This window comes from Lissotriton helveticus, chromosome 7 (assembly GCF_964261635.1).
Source record: "Lissotriton helveticus chromosome 7, aLisHel1.1, whole genome shotgun sequence".
NCBI classification, from domain to species: Eukaryota; Metazoa; Chordata; class Amphibia; order Caudata; family Salamandridae; genus Lissotriton; species Lissotriton helveticus.
This window is the reverse complement of record NC_136068.1, coordinates 1,454,540,545-1,454,567,350: the sequence shown is the minus strand read 5'-3', so window position 1 is coordinate 1,454,567,350 and position 26,806 is coordinate 1,454,540,545. Positions and strand designations below refer to the sequence as shown.

General features: G+C 48.1%; 1 protein-coding gene across 3 annotated transcripts in view; it reads left to right on the top strand.

The window, feature by feature from the left end:
- Positions 1–26,806, top strand: part of LIG1 (DNA ligase 1) — a 452,209-nt gene that overhangs the window by 330,457 nt on the left and 94,946 nt on the right. For all 3 annotated transcript variants that reach the window (XM_078654820.1, XM_078654821.1, XM_078654822.1), the window contains one exon: positions 13,342–13,486. In XM_078654820.1, the coding sequence (XP_078510946.1) occupies positions 13,342–13,486 (145 nt within the window). The remainder of the gene's footprint in view (positions 1–13,341; positions 13,487–26,806) is intronic.

Here is a 26,806-nt window from a genome sequence, read left to right as displayed (position 1 = left end):
ACTTAGACGCCCGTCGACGAACGCACGACCAGGGGTGCCTCCTGAGCGCTCAAGATGGACAACACGCCCTTCAAGTTCTGCCGTAACTGCCACCACAAGTACGCGCAGAAGGACGAGCACCCGGTTTGCAACCTTTGCCTACCGGTCGTCCACAGGAGCAAGGACTGCAATGCCTGCTCCGTCTTCACCCCGAAGACCCTTCGTGTGAGAGCGAGGCAGAGGGTAGCGCATGCCACCCTGCAGGGCACAGCCCCGACTCATCCCTTCACGATCTGGGGATGTCTTCCGAGGAAGAGGACAACGCTGCCGCCGAAGACGACGGCTACACGGTCGTAGAGACCGATAATACCAAGACTTCTGATAAGGTAGGAGACTCTACGGACCCTAAACACCCGAGAGACTCTGAGTCTCGAAAGAACGAGGGCAAGGCCTCGAAAGCGCCGGCGCCAAAAACTTTGGCGCCCGCTGCTGTATCCAGGCCCAGCGGATCCTCTGAGAAGGAGTCCTCGGCGCCGAGGGCTGTTGAACAGCAAAAGTCATCGAAAAACGTTCCCGAAAAGGATCGTTCGACGCCGAGGGAGAAGGACCCTAAACCACCTTCGAGGCCGACGCCGACCAGAGACACGAAAAAAAAGAGCGGCCGAACCATCCGACGCGGAACACGCAGCCGAGATGGAGAAAAAGAAAAGGCGCCTCGAGGCCGAATTGGAAAGCATCTTGCAGCGGAAGAAGGAATTCGACGCCAAGATGAAGGTCTACACGACCCCCCACAAAACCAAGGCACAGGTTGTAGAGGTGGTCGAGGAGGAAGACTATGACGCAGAGGAACAGGCGGCTGACGTTGAGGAAATGGACCAGGAAGAGGAAGAGAGTCCTTACTATAGTTAAGACTATGAGGAGGAAGAGGACAGCAGGACGGACCCCGGGTCTGCTCCCTCTGAAACACAGGATGTGGATTATCTGGATGTCGACACCTTAAGCCCAGAGGAGGCCATCGACACATATCCCTCAAGGCCCTCGCCACCGGACGACATCGGGGCCTACAACTCGATGATAAAGACTGCCGCAGCGGCATTCAGGCTCAAGCTCGACGAAGAGCAGCAGAAAGCAGACTTCCTTCTAGAGACACTGCTCCCCACCCAAACGAAGATCCAGTACTTCCCCATGCTCGACAGCGTCTTGGCTCAGGGAAGGGAAACATTCAAGGAGCCCGCAACATGCAAGGCGGTCACCCCCAGGACGGAGAAGAAATACAAACATTTGTCAAAAGACCCACCCTACATTCCGGGCACGGTCTCAGTAGACTCCATCATCACAGCCACAGCAAGAAAGAGGGCTAACGTGCCCACTACTTCTGGGCCACCTCCAGATAAGAAAAGCAAGAGGATGGACCTGGTGGGCAGAAGGATTGAACGGAATGCCGCAACCCACAGGCGCATGGCGAATTTCAACGCCCTGATCAACAGGCACATGTACCAGATCATGGAGGAGCTCGGTCAGTTGGTGAAAGACCTGCCCCAAGATTCCAGGCAAAAGGCTGAGAAATTGGTGGAGGAGGGGAAGAACGCGGCAAATTCTTGCCTCAAGACTGCCCTGGATGGAGCAGACACCTCCAGCAGGCACATGATGATGGGCATCACTGAGAGGAGACACGCCTGGCTCAGGAATTCAGGTTTCAAGCCCGAGGTGCAGCACAGCATCCTGAACACACCGTTCAACGGCGAAACCTTGTTTGGAGCACCAGTTGACGAGAAGCTCAGCCAACTGAAAAAGGATAACGAAACTGCAAGGTCCATGGGAGCATTGCAGTTCAGAGGTGGCAAAAGGGGCACCCCGTCACGAAGACCCAGCGGGAGAGGTGGAAACCAGCCAGGTACATCACACCAGGCTTTCCAACAAGCGCACCAGGCAGACACACAAGTTAATCATGGTCAGCATAAACAGTCCTGGCAGTACCAGCCAAGAGGCCAGTCCTTTAGAGGGAGAGGAAATGGACGTGGACAGAATAAAAGAGGGGGTCAGCAGCCCGCCTCTAAGTGACTTCGAAAAACTACGTGTGTCCACCCACAGAAAAGATCCCAGGGTGCAGCACATACAGAGGGATCAAGTGTTACACAAACTAATCTCCTACGACCACATAACACCAGTGGGAGGAAGATTAAGATTTTACCTCCAAACATGGAGAGAAATCACATCAGACAAATGGATTCTCAACATCATCCAATTCGGATACTGCATAGAGTTGGAGGGGAGACCAACAACAGAAAACCAAAAAGAAGACCACTAGCAAACAAACAACTAGAGCGTCTTCAGAAAGAGGCAAAGGAGCTCCTGCAGAAGCAGGCCATAGAACCAGTACCCTTCAGGGAAAGGAACAAAGGTGTATACTCGACGTACTTCCTGGTACCAAAAGTAGACGAAGCAATGAGACCCATTCTGGACCTAAGGTTCCTGAACAAATTCATAAGAACGCAAAAGTTCAAAATGACCTCCCTGCAAGAGGTGCTCCCGCAATTGCAAATCGGGGACTTCATGGTCACAATAGACCTCAAGGATGCCTACCTGCACATCCCAATGAACAGAAAGCACAAGCATATGCTCTGATTCACCATCGGAGAAAACCAATACCAGTTCATAACACTAGCCTTCGGGCTAAAATCAGCACCAAGGGTCTTCACAAAGTGCCTCGCAGCGGTCGCAGCCCACCTACGAAGGAAAGGAATACACGTATATCCTTACCTGGACGACTGGCTAGTAAAAGCAAACTCATACCAGAGATGCAAGCAGCACGCACAAACAGTGACGACCACGCTCCTAAACCTGGGGTTCTCCATCCATTCTAAGAAATCCTCAATGGAACCGGAAAAAGTGAACATTTTCCTGGGAGCACAGATCAACACCTTGCAGGGCAAGGTGGTCCCCAGCGAGAAGAGGGCGAGAGCGCTAGTGAAAGAAACTCTGCTCTACCAGAAGGGGCAAGCTCGGACAGTGAGGACTGCGAGCAAGATCATGGGCATGATGGCATCATGCATCCACCTGGTACCAAATGGACGGCTCCACATGAGACCCATTCAAGAATGGCTACAGGGGCAATGGTCACAAGCAACAGGCCGTTGGGAAGATCTAGTGGTTGTAACGCACTCAGTGCAGAAGGAAATGACATGGTGGAACATGGAGAACATAACATGGGGAAAGCCTCTAACGCCCCCAACACCAACAGTGACCATCACCACAGACGCATCCCTGAAGGGATGGGGCGCTCACATGGAGGAACTCAGTGAGAGGACTGTGGACACCAGCAGATGCGACCAGGCACATCAATTACCTGGAGTCGAAGACAATCTTCCTTGCATTGAAAGCTTTCCAAACGAGGCTGTGCAAGTACACGGTATTGATACAAACAGACAACACCACAGCAATGTTCTACATCAACAAGCAGGGTGGGACACAGTCAGCCATGCTTTCAAAGCTAGTACAGGAGATATGGAGATGGGCCATCCCACTCAAGATAGACCTGCTAGCCATACACCTACCAGGGAAGGACAATGTACATACAGATTGGCTCAGCAGACAGACATCGGCATCCCACGAGTGGGAGCTCAATGCACAAGAGACAAGGTGGCTGTTCGACAGATGGGGAACACCATCGGTGGATCTTTTTGCCAAACGCCAGAATGCAAAATGCCAAAACTTCGCATCCAGACAGCCCGAGGAGGGATCCCTGGGGAATGCCCTATGGATAGATTGTCCAGGACATTTGCTTACGCTTTTCCCCCGATACCGCTGATGCACAGAGTGCTCAGCAAATGCAAAACGAGCACCATGACCCTGATACTGGTCGCACCGCAGTGGGCCAGACAGACATGGTACTCGCAGATCATGGAGATGACACAGTGTGCACCCCACAGATTCGGCAAAAGAAAAGACCTGCTCTCCATGCAGAACGGAGAAGTGCTGCACCCAGAACCAGAGAGCCTGAGCCTGATGGCGTGGCTCCTGAGGACATAGAGTTTGCACATTTAAAACTACCAGAAAGCACCCTGAGGGTTCTTCGGGAGGCACGAAAACCCAGCACTCGGAAGTGCTATGTTGCGAAGTGGAAAAGATTCACAATGTGGTGCAGAAGAGAAAAGCTTCACAACAAAATGAAGAAGGACTCCACAGTGCTAAAGTACCTCACGCACCTGCTAGAGAGGAACCTTAGTTCATCTTCGTTAGGAGTTCACTTGGCAGCGATAGTCGCTTACACAAGAGGAGAAACGTGCAAGAGTTTCTTCACATCACAAGTGGTGAAAAGATTCCTGGAAGGAGCAAAGAGGATCGCACCACCAAAACGGGTGCCGCCACCTGCATGGAACTTGAACATAGTCCTAACGGAACTCATGAAAGAGCCTTTTGAACCACCTCAAAAAGCCTCCCTAGAGATGCTAACAATAAAAACAGCTTTCCTGGTTGCAATAACGTCCTTATGCAGAGTAAGCGAACTTCAGGCACTAACGCTACAAGAACCCTACATACAAATACACAATGATAGGGTTGTGATGAGAACTGACCATGCCAAAGGTGGTGCCCAAGTTCCACATGAACCAGTCTATACAGATACCGAGTATTTCCAAAAATCAGCCACTAACGCTGAGCGAGCTCTGCACACCCTGGACGCCAGAAGGGCAGTCATGCACTACATTGAGAGAATGAAGGGACACAGGAAAAGAAAACAGTTATTTGTGTCATTCGCCAACAGTTTCATGGGAAAAGCAGTAACCAAAGAGACCATTGCATGATGGATCGCACAAACAATACAGCTCTGCCACAAGCGAGCAGGGTAAGAACTAGCAGAGGGGACACATGCCCACTCCACTAGGAACAAGCATTTACAATGCAACGGTTTCGCCTTTTCAAAAGTTAGAGCTATTGGCATTGTAAATGACAAACATTTTTTATTATGTGTTGGTTTTGAAAACGGATAAATAAATGGCATTGTCATTTACATTGCCAATAGCTTAATCTCTTGCAAATGTGAGACCTATTTTACCCTACTGGACGAGCTCAGCAGACAGCAATTACTACCACACACCCACCCAGAGCCACACACCCACCCAGAGCCACACACACACACCCAGAGCCACACACACACACACCCAGAGCCACACACACACACACCCAGAGCCACACACACACACCCAGAGCCACACACACACACCCAGAGCCACACACACACACCCAGAGCCACACACACACACCCAGAGCCACACACACCCACCCAGAGCCACACACACACCCAGAGCCACACACACACACACCCAGAGCCACACACACACACACCCAGAGCCACACACACACACACCCAGAGCCACACACACACACACCCAGAGCCACACACACACACACCCAGAGCCACACACACACCCAGAGCCACACACACACCCAGAGCCACACACACACCCAGAGCCACACACACACCCAGAGCCACACACACACTCTCTCACACACACACACACACACACACACACACACACACACACCCACACCCAAAAGCCACACACACACCCAGAGTGAAACTAGTATCCGGCACCTTGGTGGATCCTTGTTTTATCTACTAATAAGTGATCCCACAGAGTGTGTTTTTTCTAAGACATTATACGGTCTGGTAGAAACGATTGACTCGTGAAACAAAAAAAGCCAAGACACTACGATAGCCAAGAACAAACTCTGGTGCAACACAACAGACCCAAGCATGGCTACTAACAGATGTCAAGAGTAGACCCTATGTGGCCCCCAAAAGACTAACACACAGAACTCCAGAAACCTCACATAGCCCAGGACTGACCATCATATAACTGTCAACAGACACTCGCATACTTGATAGACCCTCACACACTTCGCTAGACCCTCACACATACCTCCAGAGACCTTTATGGAGCCTAAAACAGACCCTCTTCTATAGCCCCCAAAAGACCCTCGCATAACTCATCAAACTCACACATACCTCAGCAGAACCTCACTGAGCCCAGAGAGACCCCCACATAGCTTAACACCCATACCTGAATAGACTCTCACTTAACCCTAAGCAGACCTTCACTTAACCCTAAGCAGACCTTCACATAACCCTAAGCAGACCTTCACATAACCCTAAGCAGACCCTCTTACACAACCGTACGCAGACCCTCAGGCTATGCAGAACCTCACACCTAACAAAAGCCCATCACATCCCGGAAAGGTCTTCCATAGAGCCCTTAACAGATCCAGACTGTGACAAGCAAGCACCTGGAAGCCTCTGAGTTCAGGCGCTGTAACTATGAAGCGTGGCCATCTTCAGACATCGATCAACCCATCCATATGCTACCGTGTACGGTGGCCTCCGAGGGTGTAACTATGCAGCCGGATTCAAACATGCAGGCAAAGCAAAATACAACGATGTGCAAAGACAACATTATACATCAAATGTCGAAAAGGACAGAGTTCGTGCTGTGCACGAGCTGATGGAAAAGCGAGTGGCCACTCCCCCAAAAAACAGGAGAAGGGATAGAGTGCTGCGCCTACCCGAGCTGCCGCGCCTGGTCCATTCAACAAGCAAGGGTTTTGTGGAGATGATTCCAGGATCACACAGAGTGTCGGCGAGAAACTGAGGAGACCAGCACCGAGTAAGTTCCCGTCGTAATCTCAGAGGCACAGCCACTAAACTGCAACACTAACATGCATCTGTATTCATGATACCCCCCTCTCTCTCCCACCCCACCCCACCCACTCTCCTCCAGACCATGCCACCACTCTCTATTCTGGACTCAGAGGGCGCAGACAGCAGCCCAGACCACCCGTCAGACACGCACGTCCGCAGCATGAAAGATGTACGTGTGTTAAAAGGAGTAGCCAGTACCTTCTTTCCCTGGTCGGCTCTCACTTCCCCAGGGGTCCTTCTCAGTGAGGGCAGGCGGGGCAGGGCTGCGAGGAGGTCTGGTGAAACACTGGAGCTCTGTGCCTGTGCCTCGCTGCCTGGTGGCAGTGTGTATATATAGCCGGTGTTTGTCTGTGAGTCTGTGTCTGTGCGTGAGAGGGAGGGGTCTGTGAATAAGTCCGCACCTCCGGGACTTTCTGTCCTGCGCCCCTTTCCCAAACTGCCATGAGACAAGCTGGCATTGCAAAAATGCACCGGGTGCCTGAGTCAGGAGGGGTACAACTTAAGCCGGAGGGCGGGATTAAGCCCCCGGAGTCAGGGGTGCCCTCCTACCCGGGATGAGCAGGCTCCAGAGCAGCCTTAGGAAGTGTTTGAGAAACCGCCGTCCTCCTCCCGGGAGATGCTGTGTCCGGGAGAGAAGAGGCATTTTAAAACGAGCACTGATCGGGTTTCCGGCAGCTTAAATCATACCGTCTGAAACATGTCTCGTGGTTCGCAGGGACGGTGGCCCGGGGGCAGTGGCGTGGGAGGTTGCAGCATAGCGTGGGCGGCACACGGACAGCGGGAGGGGGGGCGGGAACGGGCAAAGGAACAGCGGGAGGGGGGGCGGGAACGGGCACAAGAAGGCAAGAAAAATAAAACAGCACTCACCTGGACATCTTCCGGCGGCAAATGATCAAAACATGGCGTCCCAAAAAAAAAAAAAAAACATCCGCCCACCGCCGGAATCACGTCACAAAGGGGCGGGATGAGAAAAATTCGACGGAAACGCCCACGAATCGCCTCGCAGAATCACGGACGCCTCTCTCTTCCAATGGCTAGCCTCCATTTATGGAGCTAGCCAATGGAAGACAGAGGCGGGCAACAAGCCACATACTATTCTCAAAAGATTTCGCCTGCGCGAAACGCTGCTGCGCAGCTGTTCGCCAGGCGAAACCTAAAAAGGGTGCTACAATAGCCTTCCTGGCTAACACACCCATACAAGACATATGCCTGGCGGCAACATGGGCTTCGGTGCACACGTTCACGAAGCACTACTGCGTGGATATACAGATGAACAGGGAAGCACGAGTCTGACAAAAGGTGCTTCAACACATATTCAATAACCAACGCTCATCTTCCACCCAGCCACCACAGAAATAAGAAACCGCTACAAAGTCTATGCACAGCATAGTGAATCCAGAAAGATTCACGCTGCAAAACGAATAGTTTTCTTACCTGTCGGTATAGTTTTGCAGCTTGAAGAACTTTCTGGATTCACTAGCAAACCCACCCACCTCTGCCAGAAAGATGAGGCTGGAGAGAGAAAAGGTGGTTTAAAAAAAAAAAAGGTGGTTAAAACAGAGACGAATACTAAAACAAAACACCTTAAAGGTTAAAAGCGGAAAATTACTTAATGGAACATTGCCATAACTACGGAAACAGAACAAACACTGAAAAAAGAATCCGAAGATGGCGCCCAAGAGTGGGAGCTTCCGCAGGAAGCATGCCGACGTCACCCGAAATACACCCAAAGAGGTGGGACGCCGACGCCCACCTGGGCTACAAAATAAAAACCAAAGAAAAGGCTACGATTCCGGACCCAACCACAAGACCGCGGAATAATGCACAGCATAGTGAATCCAGAAAGATCTTCAAGCTGCAAAACTATACCGACAGGTAAGAAAACTATTCGTTTTAGTGGGACGAATTTGTCAATGACTTGAACTTTTTGAAATTGAGAAAAACACAGAAACGTACCTGTTAAAGTTGGCAACACTAACTAGAACTTGCACCCCTGCCATACACTGCTTATGACCTCACAGTGGTAGCAGAAACGTTTGTATGTGCAAGACATTACAAAAGATCTGAACATAGAAAAAAGAGACTAGGAGTTTCAATTTGATATAGAAGTGCATATAGCATCATATATTTAAAGACATATTTACGCAAAAAACAGACAAACAGTTTGAGATATCAGCACTGGAAGCAAATTAATGTGGTGGGCAACCCAAGGGGGCTGTGTGCGCTACGTGATAGTGAGACGAACAATTGAGATATTGTTGTTGTTTACACGTACACCCAGATCTCAATCTGGTCTACGGGTTATACTCCTGTTGTCTATTCCCATATGACCTCAAGGACACAAGAAGGTGATTGGAGAAATCCCAATACCTAGAGGGTTTGAGAGGGTTGTTACCGGAGTATATCCTCCCTAAGTAGTATATAAATCACACAAAAAAACTCCAATTAACCACGTAGTGGTCAGTGGTGCTAGTGAACTAGCTGTGCCCGAAGTGAGGGAACAAAAACAAGGGGGAGAAAGAAGCTCTCTAGTGAAAGGTTGTACCTAACCCAACCATGAATGTGGGGAAAAAAACTATTTTTGTTTTAATTACCCTCACACACCCTAATGGTGTCATGTTTCATCCTCTGGTCACCCTGACCCCTAAAAGTCAGGGTGGGCTCAACCACAGTGTTGGGAGCTCTTTAAATAAACGAAAGACAAGGGGGTTTAAAGATAAAATACCTCAGGCAGATCCCCGGTTTCCCTTTATTCTTGGGTCTGCCTGGGTAATTTAAAAATATATTAAAAAATGGGTCTTTGTTGGAGTGTTATGGTCCTAAGACCCTAGTGCCGACATGTTTCAGTCCGAAGCGGCCATAAAGGTCCTGGGCTTTCCTCAGGGCAAGACTGACCCCCTATGTGAGGGAACTAAAAGGATGGGAGGTCCCCATCCTATCAGTAAAGTGAGGGCAGAGTAGCTGCTCCTTGTGGTATGTTAAAAGTGTGTTTATGTCATCTGCCAGACTCCATCCGATTTGGGTCAGTTGACACAGGACCAGATTAACTATGCGGTGGTCTTGGATTGAGCAGTCACCAAGCAGTCTACTTATTTAGGTCCCAGTCCTCGGACATCACTCATGACTTGTTCTGTGACATCATTTAGGACCTCACTGATGACATCTGAAGTGACATCATTGACATGACTATTTTGGCACTTGGGAACCAATCCCCTGGGGCCCGGCATCATTTATTATGGGGGTTGGGGCACGCAGCCATTTTCACCCCAGGGACTTCATTCCCCGGGCCCTAACAGTTAAATGTGGGTGCCCTGGTTCCCACCCACTGCACCATCCATAGTCTCAATGATGGCGACAGGGGAGTCCCAAGGCCCCCTGGCCCCAGCCATCTTCCCTCCTACATCGGGAGCCATCATTGCCCGCAGGGATAAGCTACTAATGCTGGAGCCCTCTCTTATTCTGTTTCCCAACACACATCACTACGGGCATGGAATGGAAACCGATCACAAGTCTGCTCCCAGTGGGCAGGAGCATTTTTGAAGCTCCTGCCCGCTGGAAGTGGGCTTTGTTTGCTCCCGCTTACCAGGAAATTTTAAAATGTTCCTGGTTAGTGAGAGCAAAGAAGCAGATTTCCCTGCCTGCGCCACAATGGGAAAGAAAGCCACTATGTCCCGGGGGGGGGGGGGGACGTAGCATCTGAGCTGGCCCCAGGGGATAGGTCTCTTGATCCATTAATGGCTCAGGGAGGGGGGGGCTAGAGGCCTCTACGCCTCACCCCCCTTCATTAAAAAATTCAGCCCAGTGGGATGGGGTTCCCAGTGCCTCTAAAAGCTGAGGGGGGTGTGGGGGCGCGTGGACCCCCTCACCTTTATTAATACATTTGTAACCCTACGGATGGGGTCCCTGGGGCCTATAACTAAGGAATGCGGCTTGACTGCCTTTTTTTTTTTCCTAATCACGCTGGAGTCTCGCATGATTGTTGCATTTTTGCAGCGTGAATCTTTCTGGATTCACTATGCTGTGCATTATTCCCATTCTCCCCCCACCCTTCGTAGAGCCTAGGATATCTGGGATTCTCTACCCTGCCCCATGTATCTTACTTTTTTTTTTTTTTAAATCAGTACAGGGTACTAAGTCCCTGAGTCCTGTGATAGCTGCCAGCATCATTTCTCTCATGTTGCTGGCAGCCAGTCGGAGCATTTTCTCTTGCAGGAGTCTGACTCTTGTGAAAGTGAGATGAACCAAGGGAAAGAAATATATATTTGTATTTTAATGCTCTAGTGGCTTTCGCCACTAGGTAGTTTTACTTAGGTCTGCTTTTCCATAGAAAGAGTTTTTTTTACCCATTTGACGAATCTTCACAAAACTTTGCTAAGGAAAACATATACATATACACACGCACCAAATGTTAAAGTTACATCATAGTTGGGTAAAAAGTAACAGTTAAAATGTAACCTTTAACAAGTTGGATTAACTGATGAATATGTGCAGTTTTCAGAGTGTAAAATGTTAAATTTTAACTTTCATTTTTACCTGAGTAACTAACTCGCACCTACACCATTCAGTGTAGAGACGAACAGTGATGTCATAAAATATATCATGACTGATGTAATATGTGAGGTCCGAAGCTGTGCATGGCGAGGGAACGAGTTATAGTTACATGAGAACTGGTGAAGCATTGCATTTTAACTGACCTTTTCAACCAACTATAACTTCACATTAACCATATATTTTTTTCAGTGAATGTGTGTTTTTTTTATGGAGATGTTATAAACATACCTAACTATAACGTCACCTTAACCTTTTTTTTTTGTGTGTGGATTTCTAGAGTTTAATGTGAAGTAATCTCTTATTAGCATACGTATGGCCAATCCCCAGCCGGCATTACCTTCTGCTGTGTGCGGTTTGGGGTTGACCACTAGGCCCTACAGCCAACCCCTGCAGTCAGCCATCGCCTGCCGTGCCTAGCCTTCAGAGGTACACAGGGTTGACTGCAGGACCTGGCTTGCAGCCCTTCCCTTTCTCCAACCACCCCACTCCCTCACACCCCTTGCTTGCGCATCCTTCACCTGTTTGCAGCAGCTCACAATAAACTCAATTCAAGACACTTGCAGGAGAAAGCATGGCCCTTGCCCTCCCATGGAACTCCCAAAGCTCTCCCCACTCTCCCACACTGTCCAGGGAGTCATACCTTAGTTTTTTTTTTTCATGTTTACGACACTGGGGACAGAGTCCCTGTGTTGTGAAATATCTGCTGCAACATTTCTTTTCATGTTGATGGCAGCCAATCAGAACACCAGTGGGAGTTTGCGCAAGCCTTTAGCTCCCACTGGAGACCCCCCACCCCCCTTAGCCAATATGATCACTCCATTATTTGAAGTTGCGTGATCACTGGACTCTGTTGAGCCTCACACAAAATCAACTGTCAAGATATACAAAGATGTTTAACCTTAATTTCTCAAAACCTACTTAACTGATTTACATCATATCCCAAAAATCACACTTTCTGGGCCAAGATCTAGCTTTCTGTCAAATTTAGTGTAATTCCGTTTACCTGTCTTTGCGGTATCACTGTTCAATTTTCTATTCGAAATTGGACAAGGCATTTGTTTTGAGACCCTCCCCCCCCCTTTATTTTTCTCTCTGCTCCCACTTGACAGATTGTATTGTATTCAAACTTCTAAAGCGCACTGTAACCCTACGAGCATCCTGGCGCTGCGGCACATATGCACGGTCGCCATAGTTCCGGAATCGGCATGTTGCTCAGCTAAGCCTGTACTCTAGGGAATAGCCAGGTTTTGACTTTCCCCCGGAACTTCAGCAGATCCTACGACTGACTCAGGTCAGCTGGGAGACATTTCCAAAAGGCGTGCTGATGCATAGCTGAAAGCTCTTCCACTTGATTTAGCTCTCTTAATCTTGGATATATTCACCAGGTTGGTCGAAGAGGAACGGAGGCTGCGGGTGGGAGTATACCAGCTGATCAGATCACTCCAAAACTTTACAGGAAGGAGCTGTGGTAGATGCATTGTTTTTTTTAGGAGGGTGGGGGAGTGAAGATTCATGAAGGTTTGCCTAACAGTGAAAAAATTATTAGCAAACCAAAAAACGCTCTTCCTATGGTAACTTGGTCCTAACTATAACTGCACAGTGGTGACCTCTTGGTGTATGTATATGCGAGTGTGTGTGTATGTATATGTATTTTTTTAAATCTCATTTTAAGTTTATGTATGCTGAGATGATAACGCACAATTTGGCCAAATTAGTGTGGGAACAATTAATTGAATCACATTTGTACGTTTGACACAAAATCTTCCACTCTCCTTCAGCCAGCTTTGAAAGCTGAAGTCAGCTAAGGTCATAACTACCTGTTAGCTCACACCTTAATATAAATTGATTCCTGGATGCGAAATACAGGTGCCTCAGGAATATTTTTAGGAAGATATGTTACAATTTGCAGCTCCTTGGTGACAAATATTAAAATCTCTGTACTTGAACATCGTTTAATAAATCTTAAATTGGTCTACATTTATGGCTTTTCTAAAATTCCTTGGTGTTATCTTTTCCAGTTCATGGTAAACAATAACTTACTATGCATTTTTGTATACTTTTGTATTTTGTCAAGTAATTTCTCATTGTTAATCCTCTTCTTTGCTGTGTTTTAGTCTCTTGTGAAGGAACCCTTTGTGAAAAGGCGCAAGCTGTTGCGAGACTCTTTCGTAGAGACCGAGGGAGAGTTTATGTTTGCCACCTTCATGGACACTTCCAACACAGATGAGATTTCGGAGTTCCTGGAGCAGTCTATTAAAGGTATTTAGGAGACCACCTCTGCCTGGGAGTCCTGGCCAGCACTGGTGCCATAATGTTTGACCATTGTTTCTACACTAGCCGTGGTTTTCAATACATAGGCACTCAAATTATGCACCTATATTGGGCTACGGTATTGTATCTGCTGCAGATCAGATTTGTAGCTGCTGAATGCTGTTAATGTATATATGTGTATATATATATATATATGTATATATATATACTTTTGAAGTGACCCTTCGAATACATATATATTTTTTCTATGTTCATTGAATGTGGGTATGCTCTAGCACTTTAAAAAGCGGGGTAATTTGCTAAGCACAGTCATGTGATCAAGGCCGCTTTCACGGCCGAAACGCGTCCAGTCAAAAGAACTGGAATAAAACATATTTGCACTATTAAAGGTCTGCACTCGTCATTTCTGCACCAAGCAGTGGAAGGTGTCACGAGGCTTAGTGATATTTACGGGCATTGGACTGTTGCCGGTTCGCAGACCCCTCCCAGGAAGCAGGCTCCTTAGCAAGCAGTCTGTTTGCCCGTCAAGGATTCCTGTCAGCTGTATCGCGGGCTCGTAGTACTGCTACCGCGGGGACCCCAGGGGCACCGAGGAAGATTTCGGAGAGGAAACTGAATGAGCTCCCTGGTCGCAGCACAATCATTTTGAAACCAAAGGAGTCAGAGAACGACAGCGGTAAGCGAGGAAAGCTGCCATACGTCGGAAGATATTGCTCGGGTTAGCAGGTACAGGACTGGGCAGCTTCTGGATGTTTTAACACTGGTCAGACAAGTATCCGAATATCCGTATTGCTGCGAGGGTTGGGAGGTGTGCGTGTCTCCTTACTAACCTAGGACACTGTTGGGGCTTTGCTTTGGCCTGCAACGTCATTGGGATTGTTTTCAAGGAGCATATATTTTCAAAAAAATCCAGTTGGATGTCTGCTGACGCGCTTAGCTCGCCGTGCGAGCTCGCCGTGGAGGAAAGGTTCTCAGATTCTATTGAGAACCAAGTAATTGCCAATACTGAAGGAAACGATTAATCTAACGCTAGAACAAATGGTTTAAAAGAATTTCAAGCTGCTGGGAAAATATAACGCGAGGAGCAGTCGAAGTGGTGGGGAGCGCGCTCGTTGAAGAGATACCTAGATGTAGGTAGAATCCCTAGGGGGCTATGTATTATGATAGCCCCCAGTTACGAGGCACCAAACCCTTTGATGATGGCAGAATGGGGTGAGTGTAACCTTGAATCATCAAGACGACTGGTTCAAGTACTGGTGAAGTATGCTGAAATCGATAGGGCAGAACTAAAAACTAAAATTGAAGCCCTAGAGGAAAGCAAGAAACAGCAGGAAGGAGAGTCCCAGCTGTGACAGAAAGTGAGGGAAGAAATGACAATTGGACTGGCAAAGAGGAAGAAAACATAAAGGTGCGCAAAACGTATACATTTGAGAGAGACCATGACGATTATGCCAATGGCCAAATCTTTGTTTGCTCGCCGCTATTATTCACTAAGGGCAGTCACAGCAAACCGGCGTATGCAGGGTGACAACAGATCAAACAAACAGCGTGTAGAATTATACTCAGTGTCAGAATTAAGCTCCGCACCTGAAAGCGAATCAGAAAATGAAGGTGCCAGAAAAAACATGGAGCATGGGTTAAAGCTAACGTTGGGGGAAGAATTGGACATTTTAAAGCAGGGCAGAAGGGATACTGAGACCACGCAATCAGGGAATGGTCGCAAAACAAATTCCCAAAGGAGACGGGGGTGACGCCAGGCCCGCAGGAAATGGAGAGCCCAAGAAGCGGGGCCGGGCCCAAGCCAAAACGAAACTAGTCATCTCCAGAGAAGAATCGCAAAGCTCTGACATAGTATTAGAAGAACAGGAGGCAAATACTATATTAAATTTGGCTAACATCAACTTGTCAGCAGCGGAAAAGCAGCTAATCTCCCTCAGGTTAACCTTCTGCCCGGAGTCTAATTTTCAGTATACACGAACAACGGCTGATGTATACCAATTCATATGCAAACTTAAAAAAATGTCATTTACAAAGGCAATTACTCATCCAACATCTTTAACCACCCTAACATCGGTAAATAAAGAGTCTCTAGGGCTGCTGGTTTTGGACATTAATCTATATCTAGATCTGTGCCAGTTGGCAAGTGGAGAGCAAATAGATACCTTGTACATGTATGGACAGACTAGGCCTGAAACTCCATTTAAAGTAAAGTGTTAAGTTTATTCCTCCTGCAGTTCGTGATGGACTAGATTCCTTCAGTGACCACGTTGTGGGACAGATTAAGAAATTAACCCTCACCACTAATAGATCAAAAAGAATATATACTAACAGTGAAAGAAAATATAATCAACTGATTTTAAAACTGCAAAAGGCGGAAGTGGTAATACGAACCTCAGATAAGGGCGGAAATATCATCCTTTGGCCTATGAAAGACTATCTAAAGGAAGCATGCAGTCTGCTAAATGACGCTCCATGTTCTAGAAAAAGTACTCCACTTTAATACAAGGCATTTCAAGATTCTTTGTTTAAGAGCCTGTTAGCTTGGAAAAGTCTGGGACTTTTGAGTTTGGATGAAAACAAATGTATCAAGGAAGAGCATCCATTGGTGCCATATATTTATTTTATACCAAAGGTCCACAAGAGCATGAATGCACCACCTGGTAGGCCAATCATTGCAGCCTGTAACTGGCCACTAGAAAACCTTTCCAGGTACATTGATTACTTTTTACAGGTGCACATGAAAGAACTAAAGTCATATGTGCAGGACAACAGTGACTTTTTAAACAAAATCAAAGATTTGCCTTGGGACTCAGACTAATTGCTTGTAACGTTGGATGTATGTTCTCTTTACACATGTTTAAGACATCAAGATGGGCTGAGAGCTGTAGAGTACTTTTTATATACAAGACCTATGATGTCTGCACAGCACACATGAATGTTGTTAGACATGTTACTTTTAATCTTGGAAAACAACTTATTCCTTTTTAATGGCCAGTTTTACCAACAGGTTCAAGTTGCTACAATGGGGGCCAGTTTCTCCCCCAGCTATGAATGTCTGTTTATGGGCTGGTGGGAGGAACTGGTCCTCATGTGAAAATATGAACATGTATATACCACAAATATTGTCTCCTGGATGCGTTTTATAGATCTTTTTATTGTGTGGCGAGGAAGTAAGGAAAGTGCTTTGGAATTCATAGATGAAATCAATCAGAATGATTTTAATCTTAAATTATCCAGTATTAGGGGTGTCTTTCATAGATTCACATGCCTGAATCATTCCCCGTTGTCGAGACGGGAGCCTCCGGTACATAAAAAAGTAATGTCCTATAGACATACATAGAGAAATTAGGCCTAAGGGTCTCCCCTTAGTAGCCTTTCTTTGTCCTTATGCAAAAAGGACCAAACTCTCAGTCAGCCAATCAGCTCCGACCTCCCTCTAGAACCTTCCTGGGAGGAGCCTCAGTCCCTCAGATTTTCTACCGCACGTTGTGCTAGGGAGTCTCCAGCCTGAGCTCTTCTCAGGATTCCTTAAAAATCATCTACTTTCCTTTGAAAGTGAATCTTCACTCTACAATCTTCAAGGATTACTTCAGTAACACTTTGAGGCAGTAAGTGTTTTCTTTCCACTGCTTTCTTCGATGTCTGAATCCCTGAAGAAAGCCCTTTTCAGGGCCTGCTCTTCATGTGGGAAGAAAAGGCTCCATGTGGATGATAAGCATACCTTATGCTTATATTGCCTTTATCCGGACCACGTCCCTGCAGACTGCAAAATATGTAGGTCTTTCCCCAAAAAGACCGTGAGAGACAGGGAAGGTCGCCTTCTCATCTGGCTCGACAGGCTTAAGGACAGAGACACTCTGGAATCTTCCGAGGGTAGTGTCTCTAAGGTCTCAGAAGTCTCTCAAAAGAGGCCAAGGGTAACTTCCCCTGGCCCCTCTGACACTCCTCCTAGGAAGACAGCCAAGAAGTCTTCAGAGGCAAGATCTACGACATCTTCTGTGTCTGTTAAGGATAATCAGACTTTTAAGAAGCCTGCTCAGTCATCTAGCAGACCTGCCCAGAGGACTACCTCAGTAACTACCACTGTGTCAACGACGTCAGCGTTGTCTCCTTCACCGTCGACGATGACATCTCCATCATCGTCATCGACAGGTAGACCTATTTCCTCTGTTTTACTGCTGAAATCGTCGTCGACGACAAAGACCCTGTCGACGACGAAAACTACGCCGTCGACGACGGCATCCCCTCTAACAAGCCTATTGTCGTCGACGACGACGTCGACGAAGAACCCACCGTCGACAGCCCCGACGACTAAGGCATCGACGAGGGCGTCGACGGCGAAGACGTCGACGGCGAAAACGTCGACGAGAACGACGACGACTGACTCGCCGTCGACGAGTGCACCGACGACGTCGCGGTCGTCGTCGACGACCAAGTTGCCGTCTACGGAGATTCCGTCGACGAAGACCTTACCGTCGTCGTCGACGAAGTTAAAGACGCCGTCGACGGAGGACTCGTCGTCGACGAAGGCGCTTTCTGAAACATGGAAGAAATCCAAGCTCGTGGAGGTGTCATCCCTCACGCTACCACCATCGACGACGCCGTCGGCGGCTTCCACCTCCAGTCCTGCGTTGGGCAAGACTACCAAACCGCATATTACGCCGGAAACCACGTCTCCAAGCAAAGTGGAGATGCAGCCGCCTCACGAAATCTTCCAAAGTGAAGACTCAGAAGAGGATGATCACCTGGGCCCCGCTACTTCCATCTCGAACCTACATGTCAAATGCCAAAGCACTGACGAGGAGATAGAGGAAATCTCTTACCAGGAGCACTCCGTCCACACTAATGTCACCACGGAGGTTACCCCCATGATATGCCTGCCAGCTGCTCTGGTGAACGACCTGAAATTCCTTGTACAGGATTACAAACAACGCTTCCCGGACGCTGACAGTAGAGATCAGTCGCCTATCGTTCATAAACCAGCGGCAGCCCCAAAACAGTCTCGACCTCTCCCTCAAGCCCACCATGAGAGGATCCAACCTCAGGAGGTAGTGTCATCAGATGAGGAGGAGGAAGAATTGGAGGAAGGAGAGGTCCAGGAGGCCCACTCTACCCATGATGAGGAGGATGAGTATGTGGCGTCTTCACCAGCTTCGCCCCAACCGCGCCAAGCGGACTCGCCGCCGGTAGACATCTGCGGCTTCCATAAAATCGTTGAAAGAGCGGCAAAGAGATTCCATATGGCTATCGAATCCACAGAAACTGAATGCTTCCTGCACGATTTTAAGGAGCAGACTCAAAAGACGACTAAATCTATTCCAATAATAGAATTTCTGTGGGAACAAGGCAAGAAACTGATGCTGACGCCCGCTTCTGTGTCTGCGGTTGTTCCACGCCTGGACAAGAAATACAAAGCCCCACTGACTGCAGCGGCTTGCCTAAATGGGCACCCTAAACCTGATTCAGTGGTCACACAGGCGGCCCAGAAGCACTCCCGCAACCCTTCCTCTCCGCTGTCCACTCCTCCGGACAAAGAAGGCAGGAAGCTGGACTCAATCGGAAAACGGTTCACGACAACTTCGGCCATGACCGTCAAGGTGGCCAACTCCATTGCCCTGTTGGGGCGTTATAATCGCCAACTCTGGGAAGACATAGCCCCATATTTGTCAGACCTGCCTGATGCAGTCCAAGGTGAAGTCAAGGCTCTACTAGTGTAGGGTCAAACTTCAGCAGCCGAAATAATAGACTGTGCTATTGATGCTGCCATGACTGGCTTTCGTCAACTTGCTGGAGCTGCGGTCCTACGCCGTCAAGGATGGTTTAAGGCGACGTCGTTCCGCCAGGAGGTGCAATCCAAGGTCTTAGACATGCCCTTCGATGGCCAGCACCTTTTTGGGGACAAGATCGATGAGGCATTGCAAACCATAAAGAAGGACACGGATACGGCCAGGGCTCTGGGTACCTTACAGTCCCGGACCCAGTCCTTTCGAGGCAACAGATCCAGAGGGCAGTCCTCGTATCGAGGTTCCTATCAGAATAGGTCCTCGTACTCCTATACTAACAAAGGTCAATACCAACACAAGCAACCTCAAGGCCGTCAATCGTCCTACGGACGATCGAACTTCAGAGGCAAGAATGCGAAGAGAGGCACTGGCGGCCGCCAGTGACGGGCTACTCCAGCCAGTCCAGACACCCTATCCCTCCTTACAACTTGGAGGAAAATTGACCCATTTCCTCAACAATTGGCAACTCATAACCACGGACCGGTGGGTTCTCCAAATTATACGTTTTGGCCATCCCCTCGAATTCACCACCATCCCTCCCAGAACTCCTCCACGCAGACGGGCGCACAAAAACCTACGCCTGCTTCTCCAGGAAATTTCTGTAATGCTGAAGAAAGGAGCTATCGAGCGCGTTCCAGCACCCCTGAAGGGGAAGGGCTTTTACTCCCACTTCTTTCTTGTACGCCAGAAAGAGGACAAGTGGAGGCCCATTCTGGACCTCCGAGCGCTCAACGTCTTCCTACGGAGCCAATCGTTCAGGATGGTGACGATTCAAGAAATACTAGGCATTCTAGAAAAAGGAGATTTCATGACATCCTTGGATCTCCAGGATGCCTACTACCACATCCCCATCCTCAAAGGTCACAGAAAATTCCTGAGGTTCGAGGTTGCAGGGCAACATTATCAATTCAAGGTACTACCGTTCGGCCTCAAATCCGCGCCGCGGATTTTCACGAAGTGCCTTGCACCGGTGGCCGCTTTCCTGCGTCAAATGGGTCACCAGGTCTTCCCCTACCTAGACGACTGGCTGGTGAAAGCACCCTCGGCGAAAGACGCAGCCGAATCCTCCAGCGCCTGCACAAATCTTTTTCAGAGGCTGGGATTAACTCTCAATCTCAAGAAATCCTGTGTCATCCCTACGACAAAAATTACCTTCCTCGGAGCAACCTTGGACACAGAGTGCGCAAGAGCCTTCCCCTCGAAGGAAAGGACGGACAAGATATTGTCCCTGGCCACGGCTGTGGCAAACAGGACACAACTGAAGGTCAGGACCTATACATCCCTCCTGGGCATGATGTCCTCCTGTATACTCCTCGTCCCTCACTGCAGACTCAGGATGCGCCCGTTGCAGGAGGCGCTCGCGAGCCAATGGACTCAAAGTACTGGCTCTTTCGAGGACACTGTATGGATAACACCCAAAATGACCAAGAGTCTGACCTGGTGGAGGCGTCGCAAAAATCTGACCGTAGGACTGTCATTTCTCCTTCCGGCAACACCTCTGGTGATCACCACGGACGCTTCCCTGGAGGGATGGGGCGCTGTCCTTCAGGACCTTCGGATCAGCGGCAAATGGGACACTCAGGAAAAACAGCTTCATATAAACCTTTTGGAGCTGAGAGCCGTGTATCTGGCACTACAGGCCTTTCTACCACGCATCCAGCACTCCCCAGTGCTCGTCAAAACGGACAACACCACGACGATGCACTATCTCAACAAACAGGGAGGAACGCGTTCGCTCTCTCTATCACGCGAATCGCAGAAGATCTGGAACTGGCTAGTGCTGCATGGAATCGCACTCAAAGCCGACTATGTGCCAGGCAAGAACAACACCATCGCCGATGCCCTAAGCAGGCAAAGATCCCTCTCCCACATGTGGGAACTGAGCGACAGCGCGCTGACTCACATCTTCTCTCAATGGGGAGTCCCAGGAATCGACCTGTTTGCCACCAAGGGGAACGCCAAATGCCCAAGCTACGCAAGCTGGCATCCCCAACAGGGATCACTGGGGAATGCCTTTTCCATCGGTTGGTTCAGCGTGTTTGCGTACGCTTTTCCTCCGTTTCCCATGATCCCGAGGCTCCTCAGGAAGATGAAGGCGGAGCCCTGTACCCTAATCCTGATTGCCCCGTCCTGGCCGAGACAACACTGGTTCTCAGATCTACTTCGGCTCTCTATCAAGACACCGATTCGTCTGCGACAACACCCAAACCTCCTGACGATGTCCAAGGGGCAGGTGCAACACCCGAACCTGCAATCGCTCAGGTTATCGGCCTGGCTCCTGAGCACAGAGAGTTCGGTGGCCTGAATATCCAGCAGGACTGCAGAGATATACTGGCAAAAGCGAGAGCAGACAGTACCAACAAAACCTACTCTCTCAAATGGAAAAGATTCTGCATTTGGTGTTCGGACCAGGGCCTGCAACCACTGTACGTCACACCTGAACAGCTTTTGCCATACCTACTGCACTTGGCACAATCAGGACTGGCACATGCATCCATAAAAGTCCACCTGGCAGCTATATCGAGGTTCACCATAACTTTCACGGGACCTTCCCTGTGGTCCAGTAGACTGGTCAAACAATTCCTGAAGGGGCTTTATAGATCCTTTCCGAGGCCTCGGAAAGTCCCCCCGACGTGGCATCTGAACCTAGTTCTCAACCAACTCATGAGGCATCCCTTTGAACCCATTCATCGGGCATCCCTCAAATACATCTCATGGAAAACTGCGCTCTTGCTCGCTTTAACATCGGCCAGGAGAGTAAGCGAACTCCAAGCTCTGTCCATTCAGGATCCATACATGCAATTCAGACAGGACAGAGTGATATTAAGACCGAACCCTAAGTTCATACCGAAAGTGCCTTCGGACTTTCATCTCAATGAACCAATAGTCCTTAGGTCTTTCTTTGCGAACCCTTCCACCGCAGCCGAAAGAGCACTCCATTCTTTAGATCTCAAGAGATGTCTAAAGTTCTATCTGGATAAAACCAAAGCCTTCAGAAAATCTTCACAACTATTCGTGGCATACAGCAATCCAAGAATGGGCCTGCCTCTCACGAAGCAAAGCATCTCGAGATGGATTTCCTCAGCGATTGCATTCTGTCATACCAAGGCCGGACGGCCTTTGACTGATCATGTCACTGCACATTCCACCAGGGCGATGTCCACCTCAGCAGCACTTTTCGCTGGAGTGCCGATCCTGGACATATGCAGAGCGGCGACCTGGAAGTCACCGCACACTTTCTCCAGACACTACTGCCTGGATATCGAACTTCAGAAGGATGCAGCAGTGGGCCAGGCGGTGCTACGCCATCTCTTTCAGTGAGGTGAGCCTTCCCTCGTCCCGCCATCCAGGTATGCACATTCTCTGCTATTGTGATGCTCTGCTTATGCTGTCTTTTTACATGCTATAGGACAATGTGTGCATTGTCTAACATGCCTGCAGGACACCTTTCCATCACGAATGTGCATGTCTAATTGCTAGCTACTCTGATTCAGGCATGTGAATCTATGAAAGACACCCCTAATACTGGATAAGAACTGCGTTACTTACCTGTAACAGCAGTTATCCAGTATTGGTGTCTTTCATAGATTCACATGCAACCCTCCCGCCTCCCCTGGGAAGTCTCACATCCCTCTCTAACAATATTACGCCTAACTAGCTGAGTGCGTACGAAAATCTGAGGGACTGAGGCTCCTCCCAGGAAGGTTCTAGAGGGAGGTCGGAGCTGATTGGCTGACTGTGAGAGTTTGGTCCTTTTTGCATAAGGACAAAGAAAGGCTACTAAGGGGAGACCCTTAGGCCTAATTTCTCTATGTATGTCTATAGGACATTACTTTTTTATGTACCGGAGGCTCCCGTCTCGACGACGGGGAATGATTCAGGCATGTGAATCTATGAAAGACACCAATACTGGATAACTGCTGTTACAGGTAAGTAACGCAGTTCTTTACCTTTACCATTAGCAAGCGCTCAGTGACTTTTTTAGATGTTGAAGTTTTAACTGAAATAATGTTTTAAACATTACCCTTTTTAGAAAACCGACTGCGGGGAATACACTTTTCGAGTGTCGAGTGCACGCCCTTCACATTTAATCAGGAGCGTCGAGTGCACGCGTCGAGTGCACGCCCTTCACATTTAATCAGGAGCATCCGCTATGGGCAGATGCTACGTTTTCGTCGCCTCTGTAGTGATCCAGAAGATGCGAGGATCAAATAAATGGAGAGTAGTGCCAGATTCCTAGCCAGAGACTACAGCACTGAAGTAGTGGAGGCCGCTGTGAAAAAATCCCAGGCAAGGACCAGGGAGGATCTCCTTGTGTATACATCTAAAACCCCGCCATTGGCTGTAGAACAAAAGACACAACCGGTTAGGCTTATTTTAACATATTCCAAACAGGAGAAAGAACTAAGGAGCATCATAAGACGTAACTGGCACTTTATTCAGGATGATCCTGTGATAGGTAACCTGATGCCCTCTAATCCCTCCATCTCGTTTAGAAGATCAATGAGTATGGGGAATATGTTGGTCAAAAACAGTCAGGAGAGCTATCGGAAAGATATGTGGTTGACAATTAGAAGGGGATTTTTTAAATGTCTGTCATGTAAGGCCTGCCAGTTAGGGAGTAACACGAAGACCTATACTATTGCTTTTTCCAAAACCGTTAGGGAAATCAAACGACACCCAACATGTAAGTATGTTTTGGAATGTGACTGTCATCTAAAGTATATAGGCAGTACCAAGCTTGCAGTCCACAAACGTATCCTGCAGCAACTAAGGGCAATAACTAATAAGGATCAGAGTTACCCAGTTGCGAGACACTTCCAGGCAGTACATGACAGCAATCCACAACATCTATGTTATTTTGCTATCAAAGCTATCCCCATGATAAAAGGGGGGGGTGGGGCAGAGAGGCTAAATTACGACACCTGGAGACTAGTTACCTTTTGGAGTTCGACTTCAAGTCTCCGGGTGGGCTCAACGTAACTGAAGATCTTTATACTTTTTTATGATTGCCAATTTTATTCCTCTCTAGCAAATAACTGTAGAATGGTCAACCGCTAATGTATGAGATATGAATTTAAGATGAAATTGTTTGTTTCTTCATGCTAAATATCTAGGAATTGATGAATTGTAGACTTTCTCACATGAAAAAGATTTCTAGGCACATGAAACCTCTTAATGAGTATGACTCGCTATTTTTAACTGGTATCCCCAACGTAAAACCCTGCATACACCTTCGATATAGGAGCTTATCAGGCCAAATTCCAGTCTTAATAGCAGCTGATGGAACTAGCAAACTAAAATTGCACAATTTACATAAAATCTGGCCTTCAATCCTATCTAAAAAACTCCAGTCCTCTACAGGATAAAGCAGGGTTGGAGGGATTCTGCCCATTGCACTATAAAAAATGCGCAGACCTTTAGAGTGGAATACAGCTTTACAACAGCTGTGTTCTATATGAAGTTTATTCTTCGTATTACCCACTATTAGTTTCCCTAAGTAAAGGTATGAATCTACCACCTCCAACTTTTCAAGACCAATGGGCCAGTTAAAATTGCAATATTTTCTGCTTCTGTTGCATTTCATGATTAAAATTTTGCTTTTTGATACATTTATCTTCAAGAAATGAGCCATTGTATATTTCTGAAATGATATCAGCTTTTTATTCAGCCCAATAGGCGTTAGGTCCATAACTACTATATCGTCTGCATAAAGGAGACATGCGAAAGGATGGCTGTCTAGCTTTGGTTCAAGCAGCTTGGTTTACCGTGGAATTACGCACAGAGAAAGGACACTGCAAAAACCTTGAGAGGCGGTGGAGACGATCCCACGATATTGGTGATGAAGAAAAATATAAGATTATACTTGCCCAATACCACAAAAATATTAAAATCGCTCGGAAAACTTTCATCGCATTGCAGTTAACCCAGGCTGGGAGTGCCCCAAAAGTATTGTACCAGATCCTTAAGACCTTTACAAACCCTAAAGCGTGTGATCTGGAGGAATATCCTTCCCAAGCCTTATGTGACACGATTGGGGAATATTTTGAACAGAAAATAGAGGCTATCTATGATAAAATCATTACAGCTAGCAGTTTGAGTCCAGCCACAACTCCTGAACTTCTTCCAGATATAAAGGGAACACCTTTGATGAGCTTTCCTCCTCTGACTTGTGAAGAGGTGGAAGCCTTATTATATACCGTCCGATCAGGCTCCCCCCTTGATGTTGTACCAGGCAAAATATCGGCGAACCTCTCAAAACCACTGTCTGCCCCTATTTGTTCCCTTTTGAATGCATCACTAAAGGAAGGTCATCTACCTACAGAATGGAAGGCAGAACAGGTCATCCCACTACGTAAAAACACCAAGGCCTCCATGAAAGATCTATCTAACCTGCGACCTACATCTCTCCTTCCACTCCTGAGCAAAATGATGGAAAAACACATCGACATACATCTATCAGCCTATGTTGAAGCGTCAAACTGCCTGGATGTGTCACAACCAGGCTTCGAGCCGAAATATAGTACGGAGACAGCCCTAGTGGCAGTCACTGACAATATTCGGCTATCATTAGCTAGAGGTCAATCCACCATATTGGTGCTTTTAAACCTCTCTGCTGCATTCTTTTTTTTTTTTTTTTGAAGAGTTATATATAGCGCGAACTTGACCCGAATCTGGTATCGGAGTGCTTTACATAGCACCAGTTTTGCAGCGTGAATCTTTCTGGATTCACTATGCTGTGCATTATTCCGCGGTCTTGTGGTTGGGTCCGGATTCGTAGTCTTTTCTTTGTTTTTTTTGTTTTTTCAGTCCAGGTGGGCGTCGGCGTCACACCCCCTTGGGTGTATTTCCGGTGACGTCGGCATGCTTCCTGCGGAAGCTCCCACTCTTGGGCGCCATCTTCAGATTCTTTTTTTCCGCGGTCGGGTCTGGATCGTTCCCGTTTGGGCTCCAGACATTTTTGGAGAAAGAAGAAAGAAAATACAGAAAAGACGAGGAGAAGTCATCTGAAGACTCCAGGGGACTTCATCGACGAAAGGTCAGCAAGGAGAAGGCGTTTTTCATCGAGATCCTCTGACCGTCGACTAACACGCGACCAGAGAGGCCCTGGACGCTCGATGATGGACAACACGCCGTTCAAGTTCTGCCGTAACTGCCACCACAAGTACGCGCAGAAGGACCAGCACCCGGTATGCAACCTTTGCCTACCGGTGAACCACGAAAGCAGAGACTGCAACGCCTGTTCCGCTTTCGCCCCGAAGACCCTTCGTGTGAGAGAGAGGCAGAGGGTAGCACACGCCACCCTGCAGGGGAAGGCCCCGACTCCGTCACTCTACGAGCTGGGGATGTCCTCCGAGGAAGAAGACAACGCTGCCGCCGAAGACGACAGCTACACGGTCGTAGAGACTGATTACACGAAGACTTCTGACAAGGTAGGATACTCTTCGGCCCCCAAGAACCCGAGAGACTCTGAGTCTAGAAAAATCGAGGGCAAGACCCCGTAAACGACGACGCCAAAAAAGGC